This window comes from Thermobia domestica, chromosome 14 (assembly GCF_964235325.1).
Source record: "Thermobia domestica chromosome 14, izTheDome1.hap1.1, whole genome shotgun sequence".
NCBI classification, from domain to species: Eukaryota; Metazoa; Arthropoda; class Insecta; order Zygentoma; family Lepismatidae; genus Thermobia; species Thermobia domestica.
In genome coordinates, this window is record NC_137467.1 from 74,485,746 (window position 1) to 74,505,854 (window position 20,109).

The 20,109-nt window shown below is 35.2% G+C and overlaps 1 protein-coding gene across 1 annotated transcript in view; it reads left to right on the forward strand.

Annotated features, from left to right (window-relative positions):
- The first annotated feature begins 3,823 nt into the window (after positions 1–3,823).
- LOC145670624 (O-acyltransferase like protein-like) overlaps positions 3,824–20,109 on the forward strand; it is a 430,615-nt gene continuing 414,329 nt past the window's right edge. The window contains exons 1-3 of the mRNA XM_081739416.1: positions 3,824–4,088; positions 14,452–14,597; positions 18,920–19,022. Of these exons, the coding sequence (XP_081595542.1) occupies positions 3,959–4,088; positions 14,452–14,597; positions 18,920–19,022 (379 nt within the window). The 5' untranslated portion in view covers positions 3,824–3,958. The remainder of the gene's footprint in view (positions 4,089–14,451; positions 14,598–18,919; positions 19,023–20,109) is intronic.

Genomic DNA, 20,109 nt, shown 5'->3' on the forward strand with positions numbered 1-20,109 from the left:
ATTTTAAAATTAATTAATGAACATAACTTTGCTCCCAATGTCAGTGTTGCACTTAGAATTTTGTTAACCTTACCGGTAACAGTGGCAAGTGGAGAAAGACGTTTTTCGAAACTTAAGCTTATTAAAAACTATCTACGTTCTTCCATATCTGAAACACGCTTGAGTGGTCAAGCGATAATATCAATAGAACACAAATTGGCTAAAACATTGGACTACGCGAATGTGATAAAGGAATTTGCTTATATCAAAGCAAGAAAAGTTTCTTTCAATTAAGGTATGTTAAATTTATGTATCTCTATTGTGTTTTAGTATATTATAAGACTTAGGCTAATCACTTAGATTTACCGTAATATTTGATTTACTAATTATCTTCTTGCTCCATACTCTATCGAAAACGCCTTTTGGTATAAAATAAGCCTAAAAATTAAAATTCTGTCATGACTAAAGTATATTTTTTAAATTTTATTTTCTGTATGCGCTGCTGTATATTACAGATATATAGCGAAATCGAGCATACTGAATATTATGTCAGTATAGAGTCGTTTAAATATTACGTAAGCATTCCAGGAAGGCAGTTCATTTTTTTGGTTACTTTTCCATTTTATACATGTTTTTAAATGACACTTGAACGTCATCTGTCAAAATAAGGTTTGCAGATTAAAGGGGCGGCATGTGAAAGCACCGCCCAGGGCGGCAAAATTGCTAGCGCCGGCCCTGGTTTGAATATATGCTATATGATAATTTATGGATCTAATGAATATCTAAATGGAAACAAGGGCTCATTACAAGCAGGACTTTGAAACGGAGGCTTCATTATAAGCGTTCCTGGATAACAGGGACCTCACGACAAGTGAGCCTGAGAAATAGAGCCCTATTAGTTGCTTCGTAAAAGCTTAGTTCATGGTTCATAACAATACAAAGCACCATTGTTGGATGTGCCTTATTGTTTTATCTTATTTGCTTTCTCTAGTTAAATGGAAATTACCTTACAATCATTTTTGTTTAAAACTTTGGGCTCCCAAGCGAGTGGGGCTCTAAGCTATAACTTGTTTTGCTTATACTAAATCTGACACTGATTGTAAGTCCTATTGCGTGATTCTAATAAAAATGCTACATAGAAATCTTTATCAATGAATTAAAAGTAGATATAAATCATGGTGAAACAAATACTTTTTTTGAAATTTAAATATTTTGATTGTTATTCTCAAATCCGTGCCGCTGTGTAACTATTGATCAGTGATGCCAACCTAAAACATTATAAAATCCCATCTCGACATGAAATTTCCATTTTGCTCTTGAATTTCTCATATTATGATAATAACAAAATTAAAACTTAAAAAAATGAAAAATGAAACTATTGTATGTCACACATTTTCTTCAATATATGAGTAAACGACCCATAAATATCGATCTTCTGCGTTTACCAAGTAGTTGACTTAGAACTTTTTTTTTTAATTGAAAGAGACAATTGAAAATGTTGTCCGAAAGAAGTGCATTTTATCGTTAGGATTCAGTATTTACATTACTCCTTAGTGTCATTATATTGTAATGAACGAAAGGATACTACACTGCAATTAATACTTGTCCTTTCTGACAGCATGCTGCGCGCACGTGGTGCTCAATGCTACGTTGCTAGGTTTTGCGATGGGTATTGAAACACGAAATCATTCACTGCAAGTAAATCTCAGTTTTATAAAATTTAAATGACAGAAAAGAGGACTAAAAAGAATGCTCTTAATAATCAGCAGGTCCACCACTCAAGTTGACATTCAACTAAACTAAAACAATGTGCATTTGTTTATATTCATATTGGCAACGTGCGGAAAGTGCCAGCCACACACACATCGCCATTTTGCTCTTCTTCAAACGATGATGGAACTGTAGACTATTTTATATTAAGGTTCAGGATGTCGGTTTCCAGATCCTTCTGATGTGGTTTCCTGAATGTAGAAGGTGATAATTGGTTTAGCATTCTCTTTCCTTCTTCTGGTGCTTATATAGAATCTATATTGATTAACCTAGTTTCAATGGAAATATATATATACTTTGAAGAAACAAATAACCTCACCTAAAACTGACCGACGTCTATATATAAAATATAGAGCAGAGCATATGAGAAATATCACACAACATTAAAGCATCTAGAATTTAATACTGACAACACAGGCAACAACTACTCCTTAAAACCACAGGCGCGATTATCGATGCAGGACTCAACGCACCAATATTTATATAGAACAGGTTCGGCATTTTACTTCGCTAGAACTCCTTATCCACAACGCGGTTTCCTACCATGGCATCACCGTGATTATATAATTACAAATTGACCTGGTTATCTATAGATGCTGACTTTTCAAGAACATTTCCCACACTCAGTTCTGAAGAAGACTTTACTATAATATCTATCAGCCATTGTCATCATAACGGAATTTAAGGTGATTTAACTATCAATCAATCATTCAGAAGACTAGAAATGATATAACGATGGATAGCAGCATATGTATGGAGAGACTGAAACAATTGGGGGACTCTGAACTTGTTTTAGTCGTACATATTTTCTATCGTACACATTGCAAAATTATACTTTAAATTCTTTGCAACAACTTCAAAATTGTTATATGAAGAGTTTTAATGATCTGTAATTAACTTACACACATCTATATCTCTCATAAAATTACCAATCACTGAAAAACAGTATCACTTAATTCGTAACTATGTATATATTACATCTTCGAGGACAATATATCTATTTGTTACATACTTTTTTCTTCTTCTTAACGTTAGATTTCCGATTTACATTCTATCGAAATCAATACATATTTAACATATTGTGCATATGTTATCATTCTAATTAACGATATAAATTTTATAAGACGTATTTTGTAAACATTCAGTGGCTTACATACGTTCAATTACAATAATTAATAAATCATGTAGATAAAATATAGTATGGTATGAATATTTAAAATTTTACATTAAACAAAAGGCCATCTTATGATATTTCTTAGCATAAATAATCTCTGACATAATATATTAAATTGAACATTTTTCTTATTTCTCCGGGACGGAGCTACTTAGAGATGTCAGAGTTTATTTTTCTGTAACGGAACAAATCTAAAACTTGGTTCGTTACAAAAGGGTGGAATGTTTATCATTGCAGAGCGAGGGAAATGAGCCACTGTAATTGGCTGAACGTGCTGTTGCCATAGGAACAGTTCTTCTTGCCTAATTGTTATGAGCACGTGCACGAAGGAAAAAAAGAGGAAAGCAACTGTCAGAAAGGACAAGTTGTATCAAATGAAGTGTAGAAGATCTTTCTTGTTCAGTCGTTTTTAGTAGAACGTTTTCGAAGTTGGTTCTTTCTCATTTTGCATTTGATTTTTTTCAGTTAATTAAATTGTTTGTATTTATAAAATATCAGAGCACAATTTACATTTTTGGAGCTTGTTTCTACAGAATCACAAGTTACTTCTACACTAGCATACATTTGCCGGTAACAAAATTTGACAATTAACACTGATTTCAATATTATTGAGGAGTCGTTAATCTCTACATTCTGTCCGTAGAGAATGTTGTTGCTGTCGCTGCTAAAAAAAAAAAAAAAAAAAAAATCCCATTATTTGCTGCCAATTGCGACGAAATTTCCCTTTATCTCTTTTCGAGAAATTAATGTAAACAAATCCTAGAAAATGGGATTTTCCCCACCAGTTGGCATCACTGCTATTAATATGATCTTGTTTTCTAATATGACACTGGAAATTTAAATCTAAAGACTAAAAGCTAACTCTATGCCACGGAACTCGGAAATTCAATACCGTATGCACAAAGATCTCCTTTGACTTCTATCCTTAGCCAAGTGGATCCAATATTTTCTAACGCGTATTGTTTTATTTTCCAGCCTCAGGTTAGTATCGGATGGACAATTGCAACAATTAGTGGGTTGACTGCTGGTTTTGGAATGGGTCACATGGCGAACCTTGGGTACGTATACAATGCAACAGAGGCGGCCATCTATTCGTCATTGACACCAATTCTGTGGGCTATACTCCTTGGATGGGGATTTATCGCAGTTTACACTGGAAATGGCGGTATGTATAATTCGTTAGCTATTCGTAAACTACGTTAAATAATTTGTCTATTTTCATTCATCTGTTTTCAAAATGTGTGGCAAGATCACCTAGCTTCTTTATATAATTAATATGTCAGAAAGATTTAGCTGGGAGTTCTATGTAACCGAGTAAGTTAACTTACCTGGCTTTGTGGACATTGTCCCGGGATCAATTCCCAACCGCGCTACAGAAATTTCAAAGTTAACGCAGGATCGTGAGTTAGCTATCTGTGACACTACTTTTCACCATTATTATTATTATTATTATTATTATTATTATTATTATTATTATTATTATTATTATTATTATTATTATTATTATTATTAGGAGGTAACGTTTTCAGACTCCATGCTCTTCCCAAAAATAATAATTTCAGCAGATGTTATTAGTTTAAACTATTTTCTGCCTGAATCATCTGGCATTATGCTTCTGTTTAATGGCGTACGCTTAAGGAGTTCGCGCTTTTAACCAGCCTTGAGAAAGATAGTAAACAAAAATTAACATACGGTATGCTGTGTTAATATAGTGTATACAAAACACCGAAAATGACATGAACTTGGGAGTTTGAACCCCTCTCCATAATGAATTTCTGTGTATGCTGCTGCTCCTGTTAATGACCTTGTTCCGTAAACACGTTCACAAAATCAATCTAGGTACGGTAATAGTATACAACAGCTCCTCATCGTGTTCCGTACTCGAGGATAGTTCTTACTCATGCACCACGTACAGAAATGGTGGTATGTCATGTACAAATGGTAATAGAACACATAAGAAACCCAGATCATGTTGTACTCACACTGGAATATGCAGTATGAGTACACCGTGATCTGCGTTTCTTATGTGTGGTATTACAACTTCTACCTGAAATACCATCACGTTTGTACGTAATGCAACAGTAAGAACTATCCACGAGCACAAGACATGCAATATGCGTTCAAGCCCCCCCCCCCTCACACACACACATAGTGAAATATAAAGTACAAGGGCACTACAGAGGCGCACATAAAGTGCACCGTACTCGAGAATAGTTCAAACTCTTGCACCACGTACAGAAATGGTGGTATGTCATGTACAAGTTTCAGTCGATAAGTAAATGAAAGTAATTTGTTACCCCATTTTCAATTTCCTAGATCCTCAATGAATAATCCGTAAAATACTGACCTTCGTGAGTCCTCGGGAAATGATGAGGACCTGTTGTATACTATATCCCTAGGTACTTCCTGGTATTGGTTTGTGGTATTCTGGATTATTGTAATTCATTAGGCTATACTTGCAAGTTCTTAAGATTAGGAAGTTTTATTTAGCCTATTGTAAAAAGTTGAATAATGAAATAAATGCTAATCAATTTTTGTGTTCTGTAATTTGTATAAAGTAAAATAATACAAATTACGTTATTGCTACCCACTTTCTAATATTCATAGTTGAAAGAACTGATTAAAATTAAACCTATGAAAATATAATTGATTAACTTATAAATTAATGCGTGGAAAAAGTTATGGTTAACACTATTAATTCTATAATCTTCATGAATTTTAGCAATTACAATTCGTAACGATTAGCAATTAAAATTAATTCCTGAAAAATATCATTGATTAAATTCAACATTAACAATTTTATTTTGCCTGATTATTTTAATCGTTATTTGTTTAACGAAGTAATTACAAATCTGTTAAATATCATTATATGGTCATCTGCCTTTGGGCCTCCATAGGTAATACCATGGTTAAGTTATATTATGGAAATTTTGTGTGTTCTTGTGTGTACAAAAGGCTTAGATTCGATTCCAAGTGAGAACACATCGGCTTGTTCAGGTAGTTTCAATTTATCAAGTTCAGGTCGTTCTAACATAGCCGTTTTTTTTTCCTGGAAATTGACTTTACTTGTATTTGGTCTGTAGTTATTGGAAACCTATCCACAACGAAGATCAAGCACGGTAAGTAGTATTCTGTTAAACGTAAATTTTACCCTATACACTCCAACTCCATGTTTAAGATGAAATACCTTTTAAACAGAATATTAGATTGTGTCCATATACAATTCCATTCAAGATCTGTATGAAGATAACTAGACTGGTGGTATTGACAATATTGATTTCTATGCCAAACTGTGTCTTCTTCAAGATAATTCCCCTTCACTCTAACGCACTTCTCCCGGCGTGTCATTCCTCAATGCACTGTTGAAAGGATTGCACTCGGTTGTTAAGAAGTTCAGTTATTACTCCTTTCTTGATAGCCACCACGTCTTTAAAATAGGATCCCTTGATAATCCACTTCTGCTTGGGAAATTAAGAAAAAAAAATCAGAGACAGGATCTCGTAAATGGAGCGCTTAGTCCAGGACAGCGATCTTCTTCGGTCAGGGCCTGACGAACGCTAAAGCGCAGATTCTTTGCATGACTTCTCATTACGTCTATTTGTTGCCTCCCTCTAGAGACTTTGATTGGCGTGAATGTTTGTACAATGTATACAAAAATCCGAAAACACTCTTAAAAATATATATTGTGGCCAAATAAGTAGCATTACAAAGTAGCAAAGCACATCATTTTAAACAATAAGCTTGTTTTCAAAAGTACTCACTTTACAATCACTGTATGTGGGAACCATGTGTGACCCGACAAATGTCGACGCGATTATCGAATTCTTACCACATACGGCTCAACATGTCTTCCGAGACGTGGCTGTTACTTATTCAATTCTCCTTTTGAGTTCCTCGACACCACGTGAAAGAGGAAGGACATATACAAGATCCTTTATATAACCCCATAAAAGAATCACAAAGAATCCTAGGAGGCTACTTTGGCACATTGGTCGATAACTTCTCCATGACCAATCAAACGATTGGATTAGCTCTGCGTTCAGATATTCCCTAACAGCATGGTGAAATTGTGAGAGAGAGGCGTTTAACTTAAGGACAGAATTCTCTGATTCAGTGTACAACAATGGGATTAGTTAGTTCTGCACAGTGTGCGAATTGAAAAATTTTTTCAGGGGGGGATGAATTTCACCCATATGCGCACCCAGTCCTCCCCCCCATATATATATATATATATATATATATATATATATATATATATATATATACACTAACAAGTACAAAACAGTTGAGATGTGAGATCTTTCATAAATTTTCACTCAAGTAATATTTAGGTTAGCTACGCAAAGTAAGAATTGTTCCCTTTTTCTATCTTATCTTTATGTCCATTTAAAAATACTCCAGAGGGGGAAAAAGTTATCCCTGCCAGGGATAAAATTTTTCTTCTCCAGGGTGGGAAAGATTTTTGTCAGGGGGGGAAATCCCTGGCATCCCCCCCGCCAATTCGCACCCTGGTTCTGCAACATCTAAAGGAAAGACTGGAGTGTTTTTATGAGACACGGCTGAAAAACATTGACCTTTGGAGAATCTCGCTAGTGTTCAAAAATGTTATGTGAGCTTTTGTTCCCCAAACTCTACAATTGTGCCTGCTTACTTTCCCATTATTATGAAATGTTGCCTCCTCGAAAAATATTATCAAATTGACAAAAGCGACATCTTTGATCAACAAATGCACAGTGAAACTAGAATCACTGAGTTTTGTCTCTAGAAAATAACTTTTGTACTAACTGTACTCTATACGGTTTCATGTTTAATATTTTGCGCAAAACATGCCATATAGTCATTGTCGACATTTCCAACTCACATAAATCTCTCCGTATAGATTGTCTCTGTCTCCTTATGGAAGCTTCTCTCACTCTTTTCAATGTCATTTACACTCACATTTGGTCGACCACTGCTGTTCTTGACATACAAACACACAGTTCCAAAAAAAAAATTTACATGCCAATTATATACTGCCTTTCTGGTTGGTGCTGCTTTCCCGTAGTTCATCCTAAATTTTCGTTGGATATCCGTTGTTCTCTTTGTTTTATGAAATTCTTCTAGTACACAGAAAGCTTTCTCAGCTTCAGAAAGCGCCATTTTGGTTATGACTAGTGATGGGTAAATTCCCAGGAAGATTCCCAAAAATGGTAATTTTCCGGGAATTTATGTACAATCACAAAGAAAATTGAATTTTATTACTATATAATAATTTCAAAGTTAAATTCATTTTTATATCACAGTATATTATTACTGTTGTCCCCAGATGAGCCTTTAAAATGTAGATTCTGAAGGATGTTATGTTATTTTATTAATATTTTATTACATTTAGATAGTACGCATAAATGTTTATTTATTTTTTTTTTTTTACAATATGTTCTATGAAAGTAAATGTGTTTCAAAAATGGTATAGTAAGTCCACATAATTTTAAACCGCTAAACAGTTTAAATTTACATGTAGATGGATTTCCTAAACTTGACTGTACTACTGGTATTATAAATTTTTAAATGTTATAAACAAATTAGGTTAGGTAACTGCCAAAAGACACATGCCCCACCATTTTGTCAACATTTGCGCATAAATAGGTATGTTCACAATATTTGCAAGATACTTTCCTATCTTTATAACATTGCCACACACGACCTTTCTTCCTGCCCATTTCTCGAAATTTCATGCGTTAATTCACATGTAAAAGAAGTCCGAGTACCTCTTCAGAAATTCTAGTCAGAGAGAGGAAACAGACCGACGTCTATTACTAACGGTGGTTCATGGTTTATTAATAGTAGTTCAACTCTATTTCTACATAGTTCTACATTACTTTATAAAATGGATCCTTTTCATCATTTGTAAGTTAGTATTTTGCTACTTTTTGCTATTGTTTAGCTTTGGGGGCCAATTTTTGGAACTACTTTTTTGCGATATTCTATTCTGATGTGGTTGTTTTATGGTTTCATATGCTAAATTACGTTAGCAATATTAAATTCAAACAGCATTGCCGAGGGAGCGTAAGCGAGTGAAGGTGGGTTAGAGCAACGCAGGGCACGCTGTTTTCTATCTTCGTTATCAACAATTTACTTTCTCTTCTCACATAAATCACTTCCACTTACCTTTACGGTTTCTACAAATTCCCTACTGACCTAAAAAAAAAAGTGTTTGATTCTTTCTTGACTACTTGAACACCACTATCAACTCATTTCTTCCGTAAATCATTCTACTTTTTGCTAGTTCCCCCCCCCCCAATACTAAACAATTACCATACTTTTTAGTGTAAATGGAAATGGAACTTAAAAAATCATATTATTAGTTATATAAAGTACACTCAAATAATTTTAAATTTTTTAACCTCCAAATTCTTTAAAACCTAGAAGTAAATCATAATATATTAAAATAAAGTAATTAGTCATATGGTTCTTATAATTTGGAAGATAAAGTAAAGAAATGGAAATAAATTATTTCCCGGGAATTTATAGGCCAGGCAAAAAACCCGGGAATATTTCCATTTTTTAAATTCCTTCCCACCGGGAATATTCCCAGTGCCCATCACTAGTTATGACACCTTCTAGGAACGATATATGGAACTACACGCAACACCTGCAGTTGGCTACAGTAATTTCTTTGAAGTGTTTCATGACTTTTGTTACACCGTGTATAAATTTGAGAACTCCCTATATAGGGTTGGCAAGTTAAAAAAAAAACATTCCGAAAAGTTGTGTTTAAAAAATCGGACGAAATGGCTCTTTTCTCACATGTTTGTATCACTGCTCCCTTCCAGTGCAGTTACAGACGAATACCTATTGTATACTCACCCTATTATTATAGCCTTCAGATTTTAATTGGGGTCACACATTTATCTATACATACGTAGTTAAGAACTAAGTTTGGTTCATATTTTAGTTTCGAGAGGAGATAGGAGATCAGTGTGGTGACCTTGAAAAAGAAACGAATTCGAGATGAACAGGTTTACACTATTGTGGCCACTACATTAAAAAAAAAAAAAATCTGGATGTCTATTGTGCAGCTCACCTATTCGTTTGTCACCATATTCGTCTCCTAGCGGCCATATCTTTCAATGTATATCGATCAAATTTTAGGCTAGCCTACTCTTTTCATAACATTTTTAGGGAATTTTTTAAAAAATCTTCCTTTTCCCAAAAATAAAGATGGTTTATTGGAGGGCGAAAATAAAAATTTAAAAATTTTCTCAAAAACCGCTCTATGGATTTAATTTATGTCTCACAAAGCAGTATACAATTAGTAACATTATAATATGATATCAGTCGTTTTTACGTGTTTACTCTTTGCAATAAGTTACTTTCAGACGATTTTCATGAAAATTGTTCACGCGATTTTGTTCATTAAACAAAAGCAATAGTATCTCTAAATGAACTGAGAAAAATCCGTTCTCCGGACAACGATATATTGTACAAATATACGAAATCCTTATGTTTACTACGGAAATCAGTAAAGTGCATACGTTATCCATATGCTACATACGTACTTTTTCCCACTTAGATGTTACATGATGCCGTTGCAGGATGTCTGACATCTAACAGTCTTCTGTATATTAGATACATACGGTATACGCATCTTACATACGTCAGCTATATGTTACATACGTTCACCTGTATCTGATATCTTGAACGCCTATTTACAATTATTTCGTTCCGAAACACTTATACGGAAAGCACGTATAAAATATACTTTATTCAATAGGTCTACGTTTCCTGTACGTTAAATCCAAAAACTACAGGATTTACAAATATATCCTACGTTTTCACATACGCCACATACGTTTTTTTTTTTTTTTTTTTTTTTACCTCAGTGTAACTAATTCTATGGCCTATGGAACCCGGATATTAAGTGCCGTATTCACAAAAGCTCTCCATCGACCTCTATCCTTAGCCAACTGGATCGAGTTTCTACTTTGTATTCCTATTTCTAAGAGATCCATCTTAATATTATCCTCCCCCCGCCATTTGCGCCTAAGTCTTCCTAATAGTCTTTTTCCGATTTGACTTCCAGTTAAATCCTTGAAAGCGTTCCTAGTTTTTTTTTCAATTCTGGATACATGACCTACCCACCTGAGCCTCCTAGATTTGATTACCCTAACGCGTTTCCTGTGTTCTTCTCCAGAGTATGCGATCATGTTTCGCAACCAACAGGCATGACTACTGTTTTATAGAGGGTGTTTCAAAACAACACCCACAACGTTTGGGACAAGATAATTCCTGACAAGACAAAAAGTGTAGACCAACCTGGGTGCACAAATGTTTCCTTTCGGAGTTATAAGCTGCCGAAAACATAAAAAAAAAGTACTTTAAAGGTCCATCCATACCTCCAATACTATGGGACCTACCCTAGTCTGGTGAAGACTTCACTTAAGAACTAGTATGTGCCCTATCCAAATATCAACGTTTCAGAATCCTGCGGTACTCCTGCAAGAGTTTTTACAGAGGTAGTTGGTGAGTACTTTAAATTATATGCCCTTAGCCAAACCCCCTCTATAAAAATTGTTGCGTGAATACGGCAGGATTCTGAAACATGCACTTTTGGATAGGGCACATACTAGTTCATAAGTGAAGTCTTGACCTGACTACGGTAAGTCCCATTGTGTTGGAGCTACGGACCTTTGTAGTTAATTTTTTTTTCATATTTTCGGCAGCCTATAACTCCGAAAGGAAGCATTTGTGTACCCAGGTTTTTCTATACTTTTTGTCTTATCTTGATGTCAGGAATGACCTCCCAAACGTTGTCGGTGTTGTTTTGAAACATCCTGCATATTTTAAGCTTCAATAATTACTCTGTAATCTGAAATATTCATTAAATATGAAAAATCCTTTAATAGTAGTTAAGTTTTCTGCGTGAGATTTCTTTGAAGCTTTCTGGAAACGCTTATTATAATTCCGTTTATATTTCATAGATAAATGTTTCAGTGATCCTACCTTTAGCAATTCCAATTAAACGTTAAACTCAAATCAACAAGTGTGCGGAACCAGAGATGGAATGAGTCAGTGGTTCGTGGGTCAACAGGATCTTACGAACTACCCACACTATGACCCACCGAACCACTGCTCAATACATTGTAGACAGCATCTTCTGAACACTGGTGAAATTGTCTACGTTTTATTTTCAAGTGCTCCATTTTTCTTACCTGAAATGAGTATATCTAAGTGAAAAAAGAACTTCAAGCACTTTTGGATATTGATATTTGTAATTGTAATAGTAGCAGTAGGATTTAGTACTTGGCTTTCGAGACGGTCGTATTTTAGTTTTTTTTTTCTTTGTATTGGCCTATTTTACCTTCATTTGAGACCTTCAATTTCCATCCTATTTTCCGCTGTAAAATATCTGTAATGCAACAAGGCCGTAATTAATATCTGTAATTTCAATAATTAAATTGAAATTCATCGTAATTTGGCCCATGACAAACACTTTACTATTTTTATATCGCAAACATAAGGTCCACCGGTATTGTAACAGAGAGGTGCTGGGGCGATCGACCGTAGAAATTGAAACTCCGATTAGTGATAATTTCCAGCCTGGTATTATTAGAAGTGTAAACTCGTTAGTCAGGGAGAGGAGAGCGTGAATCATGGATCAAAGTTGATGCCAATGAGTTTTAGTGGGTGGTGGATAAGAGTAAGTCATGGCGGGTCATAATGGGTCACGGTGGTTGGTAGGTTATGGTGGTTCGTAGGTTGCTTGCCATGGGTCAAATTTTCATTAACCCACGGCATCTCTGGCCGGAACTATAGATGGCTGTCGTGATCGTATAATCCAGCTCTTTTGGATGCGAGATAGTGTAGTGGGGAACGGCTTAAACTGCGAATGTTGATCTTTGCATGATGGTCTGTGCATCCGCGAATAGAACCGAATTCAAGCCTCGGTCGTGGTTTTGTAGTCCGCGTTAATAATAGGCCCCACTCTTTACTCAACTCTAACCAATAAATTTCCCTATCTTAATCCGAAAAGGCAAAAAAAGGGGGGACAAAATGCAACGTTTTAAATGGGTGAGAAGTCAAAGCATTCGTTGTATAGTTTTGTATTTGCCCACCATTATGGATACTACATTCCAAACTGTCACAACAGAATATTGTAAAGTTTTCCTTTGCTGGTATAGACAGAGCACAGGTAGAGCTAAATTATACACGAGAACGTTTCTCCCACTGCCGAAATAAATTTATTATAGAAATCTTCTTCTTATAAATGGTGTCATACAAAATCACTCTAATATAAATAGTTCACTAATACTGGGTAAAGAGAGGTATCCCAAGGCTCGAGCAGTCTATGGAAGGAACTCAACAGAGACCTGAGCAAGCTAAGTGGAGTGGATTTATGATCTCCAATGCTCCATGCAAGGAGGAGGTTTGAAAGCTAGAAAGCTCTATACAAGCTGGGCGAATGCGTTTAAGAGTCCCACAGAGTTCCGAGCAAACTAAGTGAGCAGGAAAGGAGTCCTAGAGCTCCGAGCAAGCTAAGGGCTTTGGGTTAGGTAGCTTCTAGTACTCCAAGCAAGCTAAAGGAGTGGAAGTGACCAGCCAAAGACTAATAGTAGTTGCTGTGGTCATCTTGGTTTTATAGCTGCTCCAGTGTGGTGATGGCGCTGGCTCTCCTTCGTCGTCACATGACCAGTAGTGTCGCTAATGTCCGTGTTGTCGTCTGCCATTGTAGTAATTAGTAGAAGAACGACATGGTTGATATTCATAAATATGAGCATTGAGCACGTGTTGATTGTTACTAAACAGAACCATGTACGTGATTTTACAATATAGAGATGTACTTCAAACCAATTTCTTTAGGGAGAGGTCCGAGTAATGCAAAGCCAAGCCGTCGAGCGCATCATCATAATACAGTATATAATGTATGTACGTATTGCACGAATGTACTATATTGGTTCACATTTTACTGTATAGCACTGTAGTAGCCCCATATTTAGTTAGATCTACACCTATATCCTTTAAATGCGAAACAATAACGTGTTTTGTTACTATAAACATAGTTTTAATACACTTTCACTGTTACTTTAGGTTATTTGAGTTAATCCGGTCAACTAATACCCAAAATTAGTCCAGAATAAAGAGGTTGTACTGTAGCAGGCCGAGGGTTTAGTGGGCGGGCCCCCTAAATTTTTACTGGCCCTCCAAAATTTTCACGGTGGGGTTGTGAAAGAACTCTAAAATGGTTGCATCGGTCTTCCTAAGTTCTACCGCCCCCCCCTACATTTTTCGGCTGGCTACGGGCCTGTACTGTAGTATACATATTCTTGACTAAACAAAACCTTATATTTTGTACTTTTCCAACCAGCGACCAGCTGTGTCATTTAGTCACTAGAAACTCACATTTAATCTTCATTCATTTATTTTTTTAAAGAAACTTCAATTCAGACTTTCTACATTGCAAAAGTTTTCTACAAGGCAAAAATTTACGTAACTGTTAATGCATATTCGAAGAGATAAAATATATTAACATCTTCATTTCTTGTTTTCAGGAATGCTCACCAAGGCCTTGTCATGGAAAGGTTGGGCACCATTCACAAAAATATCATACGCTGTATACTTGACACAATTTCCAATTTACTTTTATAACGTAGGTACCACCAAAGGATCCAATTACTACTCTACAATGACTGTGGTGGTAAGTTAACCTTTTTCTTTTCGAAATAAATAATTTAGTACCATTTAAATTTCAGAATTATGAGTAGTTCAGAAAGGTAGACGGAACACAGTAACTAATAAAAATCAAAGATCATGCACTCATATTTTGACATTCAAAATTCAAACTTAAATATATAGCCACATAAAAAGTGAAGAGGCTTTAAAACAGATAGGAGAGAAGAGGACGTTTCTAGCCATCATCCTCCGTAGAAAGGCCAATTGGATTAGACACGTTTTGCAAAGAAATTGTCTTATTCATACCGCCATTGAAGGAAAGATGGAAGGAAAGCGAGGAATAGGAAGAAGAAGAACAAAAGTGACCGATGATTTGAAAAATAGAAGAAAATGTTGAGAGTTAAAAGAGGAAGCTGAAAATCAAGAAACATGGAAGAAACATTTCCAGGCCGAAACAAAATTAAGAAGAAGAAAAAAAGAATCTTCGTTAGTTCCAAGACCTGCCAAAAGGCAGAATTCTTAATAAATTGTCGAGCTATAGTTTCCATTGTTATATCGAAAGACCAAAGAAAACAAGAAATAAACTACTAGTAGAGGAAAATTCTTACTTAAGTTCAATAGTGCTGAGTAGGAAAAGATACTTTTTTATATTTATTTATTCAACGGAAAATATTACAAAGTCAGAATCATCGTAATTCTCAAACAAATTTATTTTCTCTGATTCATATTGCTCATCGAATTCCATCCTAAACATCATCTTCACTCGAAACATTAACAAACACTGTCTCAACCTCCCCATCATTGCCTTGTCTTACAGGAATTCACACTTTACTCGCGGATTTTGAATTTACTCGCTCAAATTGGCGGAGTAAATGTTATCCCTAGAATAGTCGATTTACTAGAAGTAACCGCGCTAAGAAACCCAGCTGTGTCCCACCTCCGATTAAGTGCTTATTTACGCTAGAATGACAGTTTATTCTAATGTGGAGAAACTCGTCTTATGGATATTAAATTCCGACTTGCTTACGATTCTTGAAAGTGTGATACAAATTGAAAAATGTATCGCAAATTGCGATACATCTTTGCATCTTAAATTACCACAAAACCTAAAACAAGGAGCAAGCTCAAAAGATATTACTACTATCGCAAAAATCTGTCTTTGAAAGGTTGGTCGCTGCAAGAAAAAATGCATAGACTTTCAGTTACAAAACATTTTTTCCACTCTGTCTTTCCTTCCCTTTGTCTGTTTGTTGCTAGTGAATCATCCTCCAGACTCTCTCAGGTTCCTATCCTATACTTGTTTTTGAGTGTGTAATAAAGAAAAGGTATGTAAAGGCCGGTTATCATTTTACAAGAATTTTGTAACTGTCATTAAAAAATTTTGCAACCCGATCTGTCTATTTACTGTTTATACATTACAACTTTCAGACAGCAAGAAAGGTATCTCCACCCATGCAGCGCTGCACTCTAGTGGACAAATAGTGAATCTCCTGATTAAAAACGCGTCTTTTGGCGCATTTCCCCTCCCCTACCAAAAGAATCCTTCGTTTCGGAAGCTGCCAGACTTGTTTTTCCTTTATATCAGTACAAGGTCGATGGCAGGTAGCAAGCAAGACGACCTCGAAAGTTGCACATGGTTTGACTCCTTACAAGATAAAAAAAAGTATTGTATGTCCCTTTAAGGACTATGTTTACATGGAGAAATATAGTAGGATTGCAAGATTTTTTATGACAGCTACAAGATTCTTGTAAAATGACAACCTGGCTTAAGAAAAGGCTCATTGGCAACAGAGAAGACAAGTTCAAACTATATTGGACCTGACCAATGTAGCATGAGTGGGGCTTCGATATGGTCAGTAAAACGCAGAAGTGCGTATAGTAGATCACTGAAAGAACAACTGCATTCTTCAGGGCCGAAAATATATAGAAAAATACACTCGTCTTTCTCTCTCTTTTTTTCTAGCTTTCTAGTATCTATGGAATATAATAATTAGAGACCGGATATTTAGACTCTAACAACCTGGAAAATACGCAGGCAAATAGGCACTTAAAATTTAAAAAATAGGCACTAAAATATAACTCGAAATAGTGAAGATAAATACTCCATACAATTTAAAAAAATATATTCAAGTCATAGATAATCTTCAAAAATATAGAAACATACCTGTTTGTTAATATCTTATTTTACTATATATATAAAAACGAAGCTTCACATGTATAGGCCTACCATGTATATTTGGTAAATACATTCTCTACAGCACTTTATCACTACACATAACAGTCCCAATTTTATACACTTATCAGTACACACAACAGTCCAAAGTTTCACAGCATCCTATCAGTACACATGGCAGTCCAAAATTCTACGACATCTTGTTACTACAAACAACACATTTCTTTGAAGAATTCTTTCTTGAAATAAGGCTACTAAATTATATATATATATTTCCCAGTAAAGTCTTATTTTGAAGAAAATGCGTAGAATATGCAACGTTAGACACTAAAACAGTTATTTAGGCTGGAATGGGCGAAATAAGCAAAATAGGCAAAAAATGGCTTAAATTAAAACTATAAACCCCCTCATAAACTTCTGAAACGTCATTTTTGATCATATCTTTAATATTATGCCTAACATCCGGTCTCTAATGAGTTCCTATAACGAAATGATAGTTGTATATATTGATTTATAAATTTTAACTAGTCAACACTACAAATTAAGTTTACCGAAGTAGATAAAATGAGAAATGTGAAAATATGTGTTGAAGCTATGTGGAAAGATTGTACTAACCGAATATTATTATGTTATTACTCTTTTAATGTGTCAGCTGAACTCAGATATTCATTTATTTCGACTCTCAATGGAAATAGATTGTAGTAAGCTTGGTCTCTCTGTTTTAGATTGTTTTAAGCTACAACTTCCTCAAATAGTAAAACAGTGGATAGAATCCTTCTAAACTTCATTTCGTAAGATTGAACTCAGTATATAGATGTAAACGTATCAAAGGAACCGCGTTTTCGGCTGGGAAATAATAACTTTAGAGATGTCTTCCGCCTTATGATTCCATCTGTAATACTTTATAACGCTTGCGACAGATCTTCGAGTTCCCATCAGTTGTCACAAGAGGAATTAAACTTATAACGTCACTTAACCCTCCAGTACATGGTTTTGCCATTTGACTACGTTTTATATATCTTGCTATAGCCGCAATATATACAACTCCAAACGGCTATACCATGCATTTACTATGCTCTGCTGTGACTCTAAATGTAATTTTTCCCATTAGATCTTATGTACTCGAATTTTGGTAGCGCGTAAACACTAAATGGTAATATAAAAATAAAAAATAATTTCAAAAATTCATGCACTATACCTAGGTAGAAAGATAAGATAATTTATGCACTGTTAAGAAGAAAGATATGTAACAAGTTTCGGCGACCACTCTTCAAGATTTTTAGAAGGTAGATGTCGTCACCAGCGTAAATATTGTGACAAAATCCACTTGGACACAAAACAGCCTAAACATTGCAGAGTGGTTTGATATCTTGAGATATGCCAATATCTTTTCTGAACTAGTGAAACGTGCGAAAAGAGAATAACGAAGATTTGAGAAGAATAAATTTAAGTACAGTGTAGTGCTACTTAAATAAGAACGCAATGCTACTTGGTAGAAGTGCTGTTACTGAACTTTATGGGCATTATTACAGTGAACAAGAACTGCCTAATGTTCGTAACGATTTGGTGAACTCTGTGTTATGTACCAAATGTAAACTCAGATATCACTTTGATTGTTTACATGTAAACAATGATCAACATGAGATTTTGAAGCACACTAATGTTGAATGTTATCTCGAGAAGCATAGCGAAAATAAAGAAACCAATGACGAAGCAAGTTAAGTCTTGATCTATGAATAAAAGTGTTAAAGCTAGATCAAAAGAGATTGTAGTGACGTCCGATGTAATCGTTCCTGATTGCAGCCCAGGTTTACAGAAATTTTTATTTTTTTTTTTCTGTAAAGATTTGACATGGTGATACAGGTGTTCCGAAACGATAGCAAAGATTTGGGGTAGAAAATTTTGAATAATAGGAAACATATGGGTGACAGATCAAGAGAATTGAAGGATGACATGAAGATTATGGGAGAAGAACTGAACGAGAAGTGAGGTGGTGACACAAAATCATTTCATTTTACTTATCGACAAATAAAATATATATTTTTCTTTAAGCCTGTCACTTTCTGTCTTTTCTCAATTATTTACTTAAATTATTGTAGATGATAAATTAATATAAAGCTTGGATCTTATTATTGATGTACTTTTTCTTTTGTGATCTTTTTTCTTTTCTTTAGTTCAATCTAATTGAATATTTGGCCGTCATTGCTGCGTCAGTTGTCCTGACTTTACTGTTTGATATGCCGTTCCAGGAGTTAAAAAATGTTCTCACCAAGAAAGGTAAATATTGTTTTTATAAAGGTATATATTCTCAGTAATATTATATTTGAAACAAGCGTGCAGTGCAGACATAGCAGTCAAGAACGCCTCATTGGCAAATGATGAACTGGAGTACGCTTTACGGGGCTCCAATCTTAGTAGTTATTTGAAAACACAATCTAGTAACTTACCAGTACCGTAGCTAGGATTTTAAAAGGGGGTTCAGCGAAGGAGCCACTAATATTTTGAAGGATCCACTGTCAACTACTCCATCTCTTTTTTCCTCTGTTCATATAATGTACAGAGGAAACATGTCGAGCGCCCAGGTTGGCAACGGTTACGCCGCGACCGCAGCGCCAGGCTGTTGGTGCCTGGTGGTGATATGTTCCTCTGTACCATCTAAAGAACACTAGAGCAACAGAGTGCAATGAACTGAGCAGTGATGGTTTAACATGGCGAACCTCTCTAATTTCTAAAGAGAGTAAATCGTTTGTGTTCGGTTATGTGATGCTAGCATGATTAAAATGGCTATTATTATGTTTTTTTTTTTTTGGCGGGGGGTTGTTTTAAAGCCTCCCCATACTCCTGCCGTTGCCAATTGCTTTTGGAGTTACTGTAGGGCAGTCACATCTTTGCCTTTATTTTCTCTCTTTTATTTTTATTTCAGTTTACCTCTCTCTTCGGTTCGGTTTTGGTTCCTCAGCAAGTTGAAAATGAAATGACGTCCCACGGTTACGCCGGCTAGGTTAAAGGAGACAATGAAGATGAGAAATGAGTGAAAATGGTGGAATGAAGAAAGTAGGAGGAAACGGGAGAACCCCGAGGAAACCCACGCATGCGATGTTTGTCCACCACAAAGTTCACTTTGCGGGAGCAGGGTTTGAACCCGAGACCCCATGCACCATCCTCAGCAGGTTGAGGTGAGGCATATTTTTCTAGCATGGTATCTAATACTTTAAAGCATGCCCTTTAATATACACTTTTTTTATTCATTCTTTATTATATTATATTATTTTTTTTATAGAAACAGATAAAAGAATAATACAATTCACACATAAGATAAAGTTTCTCTTTTCCATTTGTCATTCATTAAAATTTTAATCGGTTG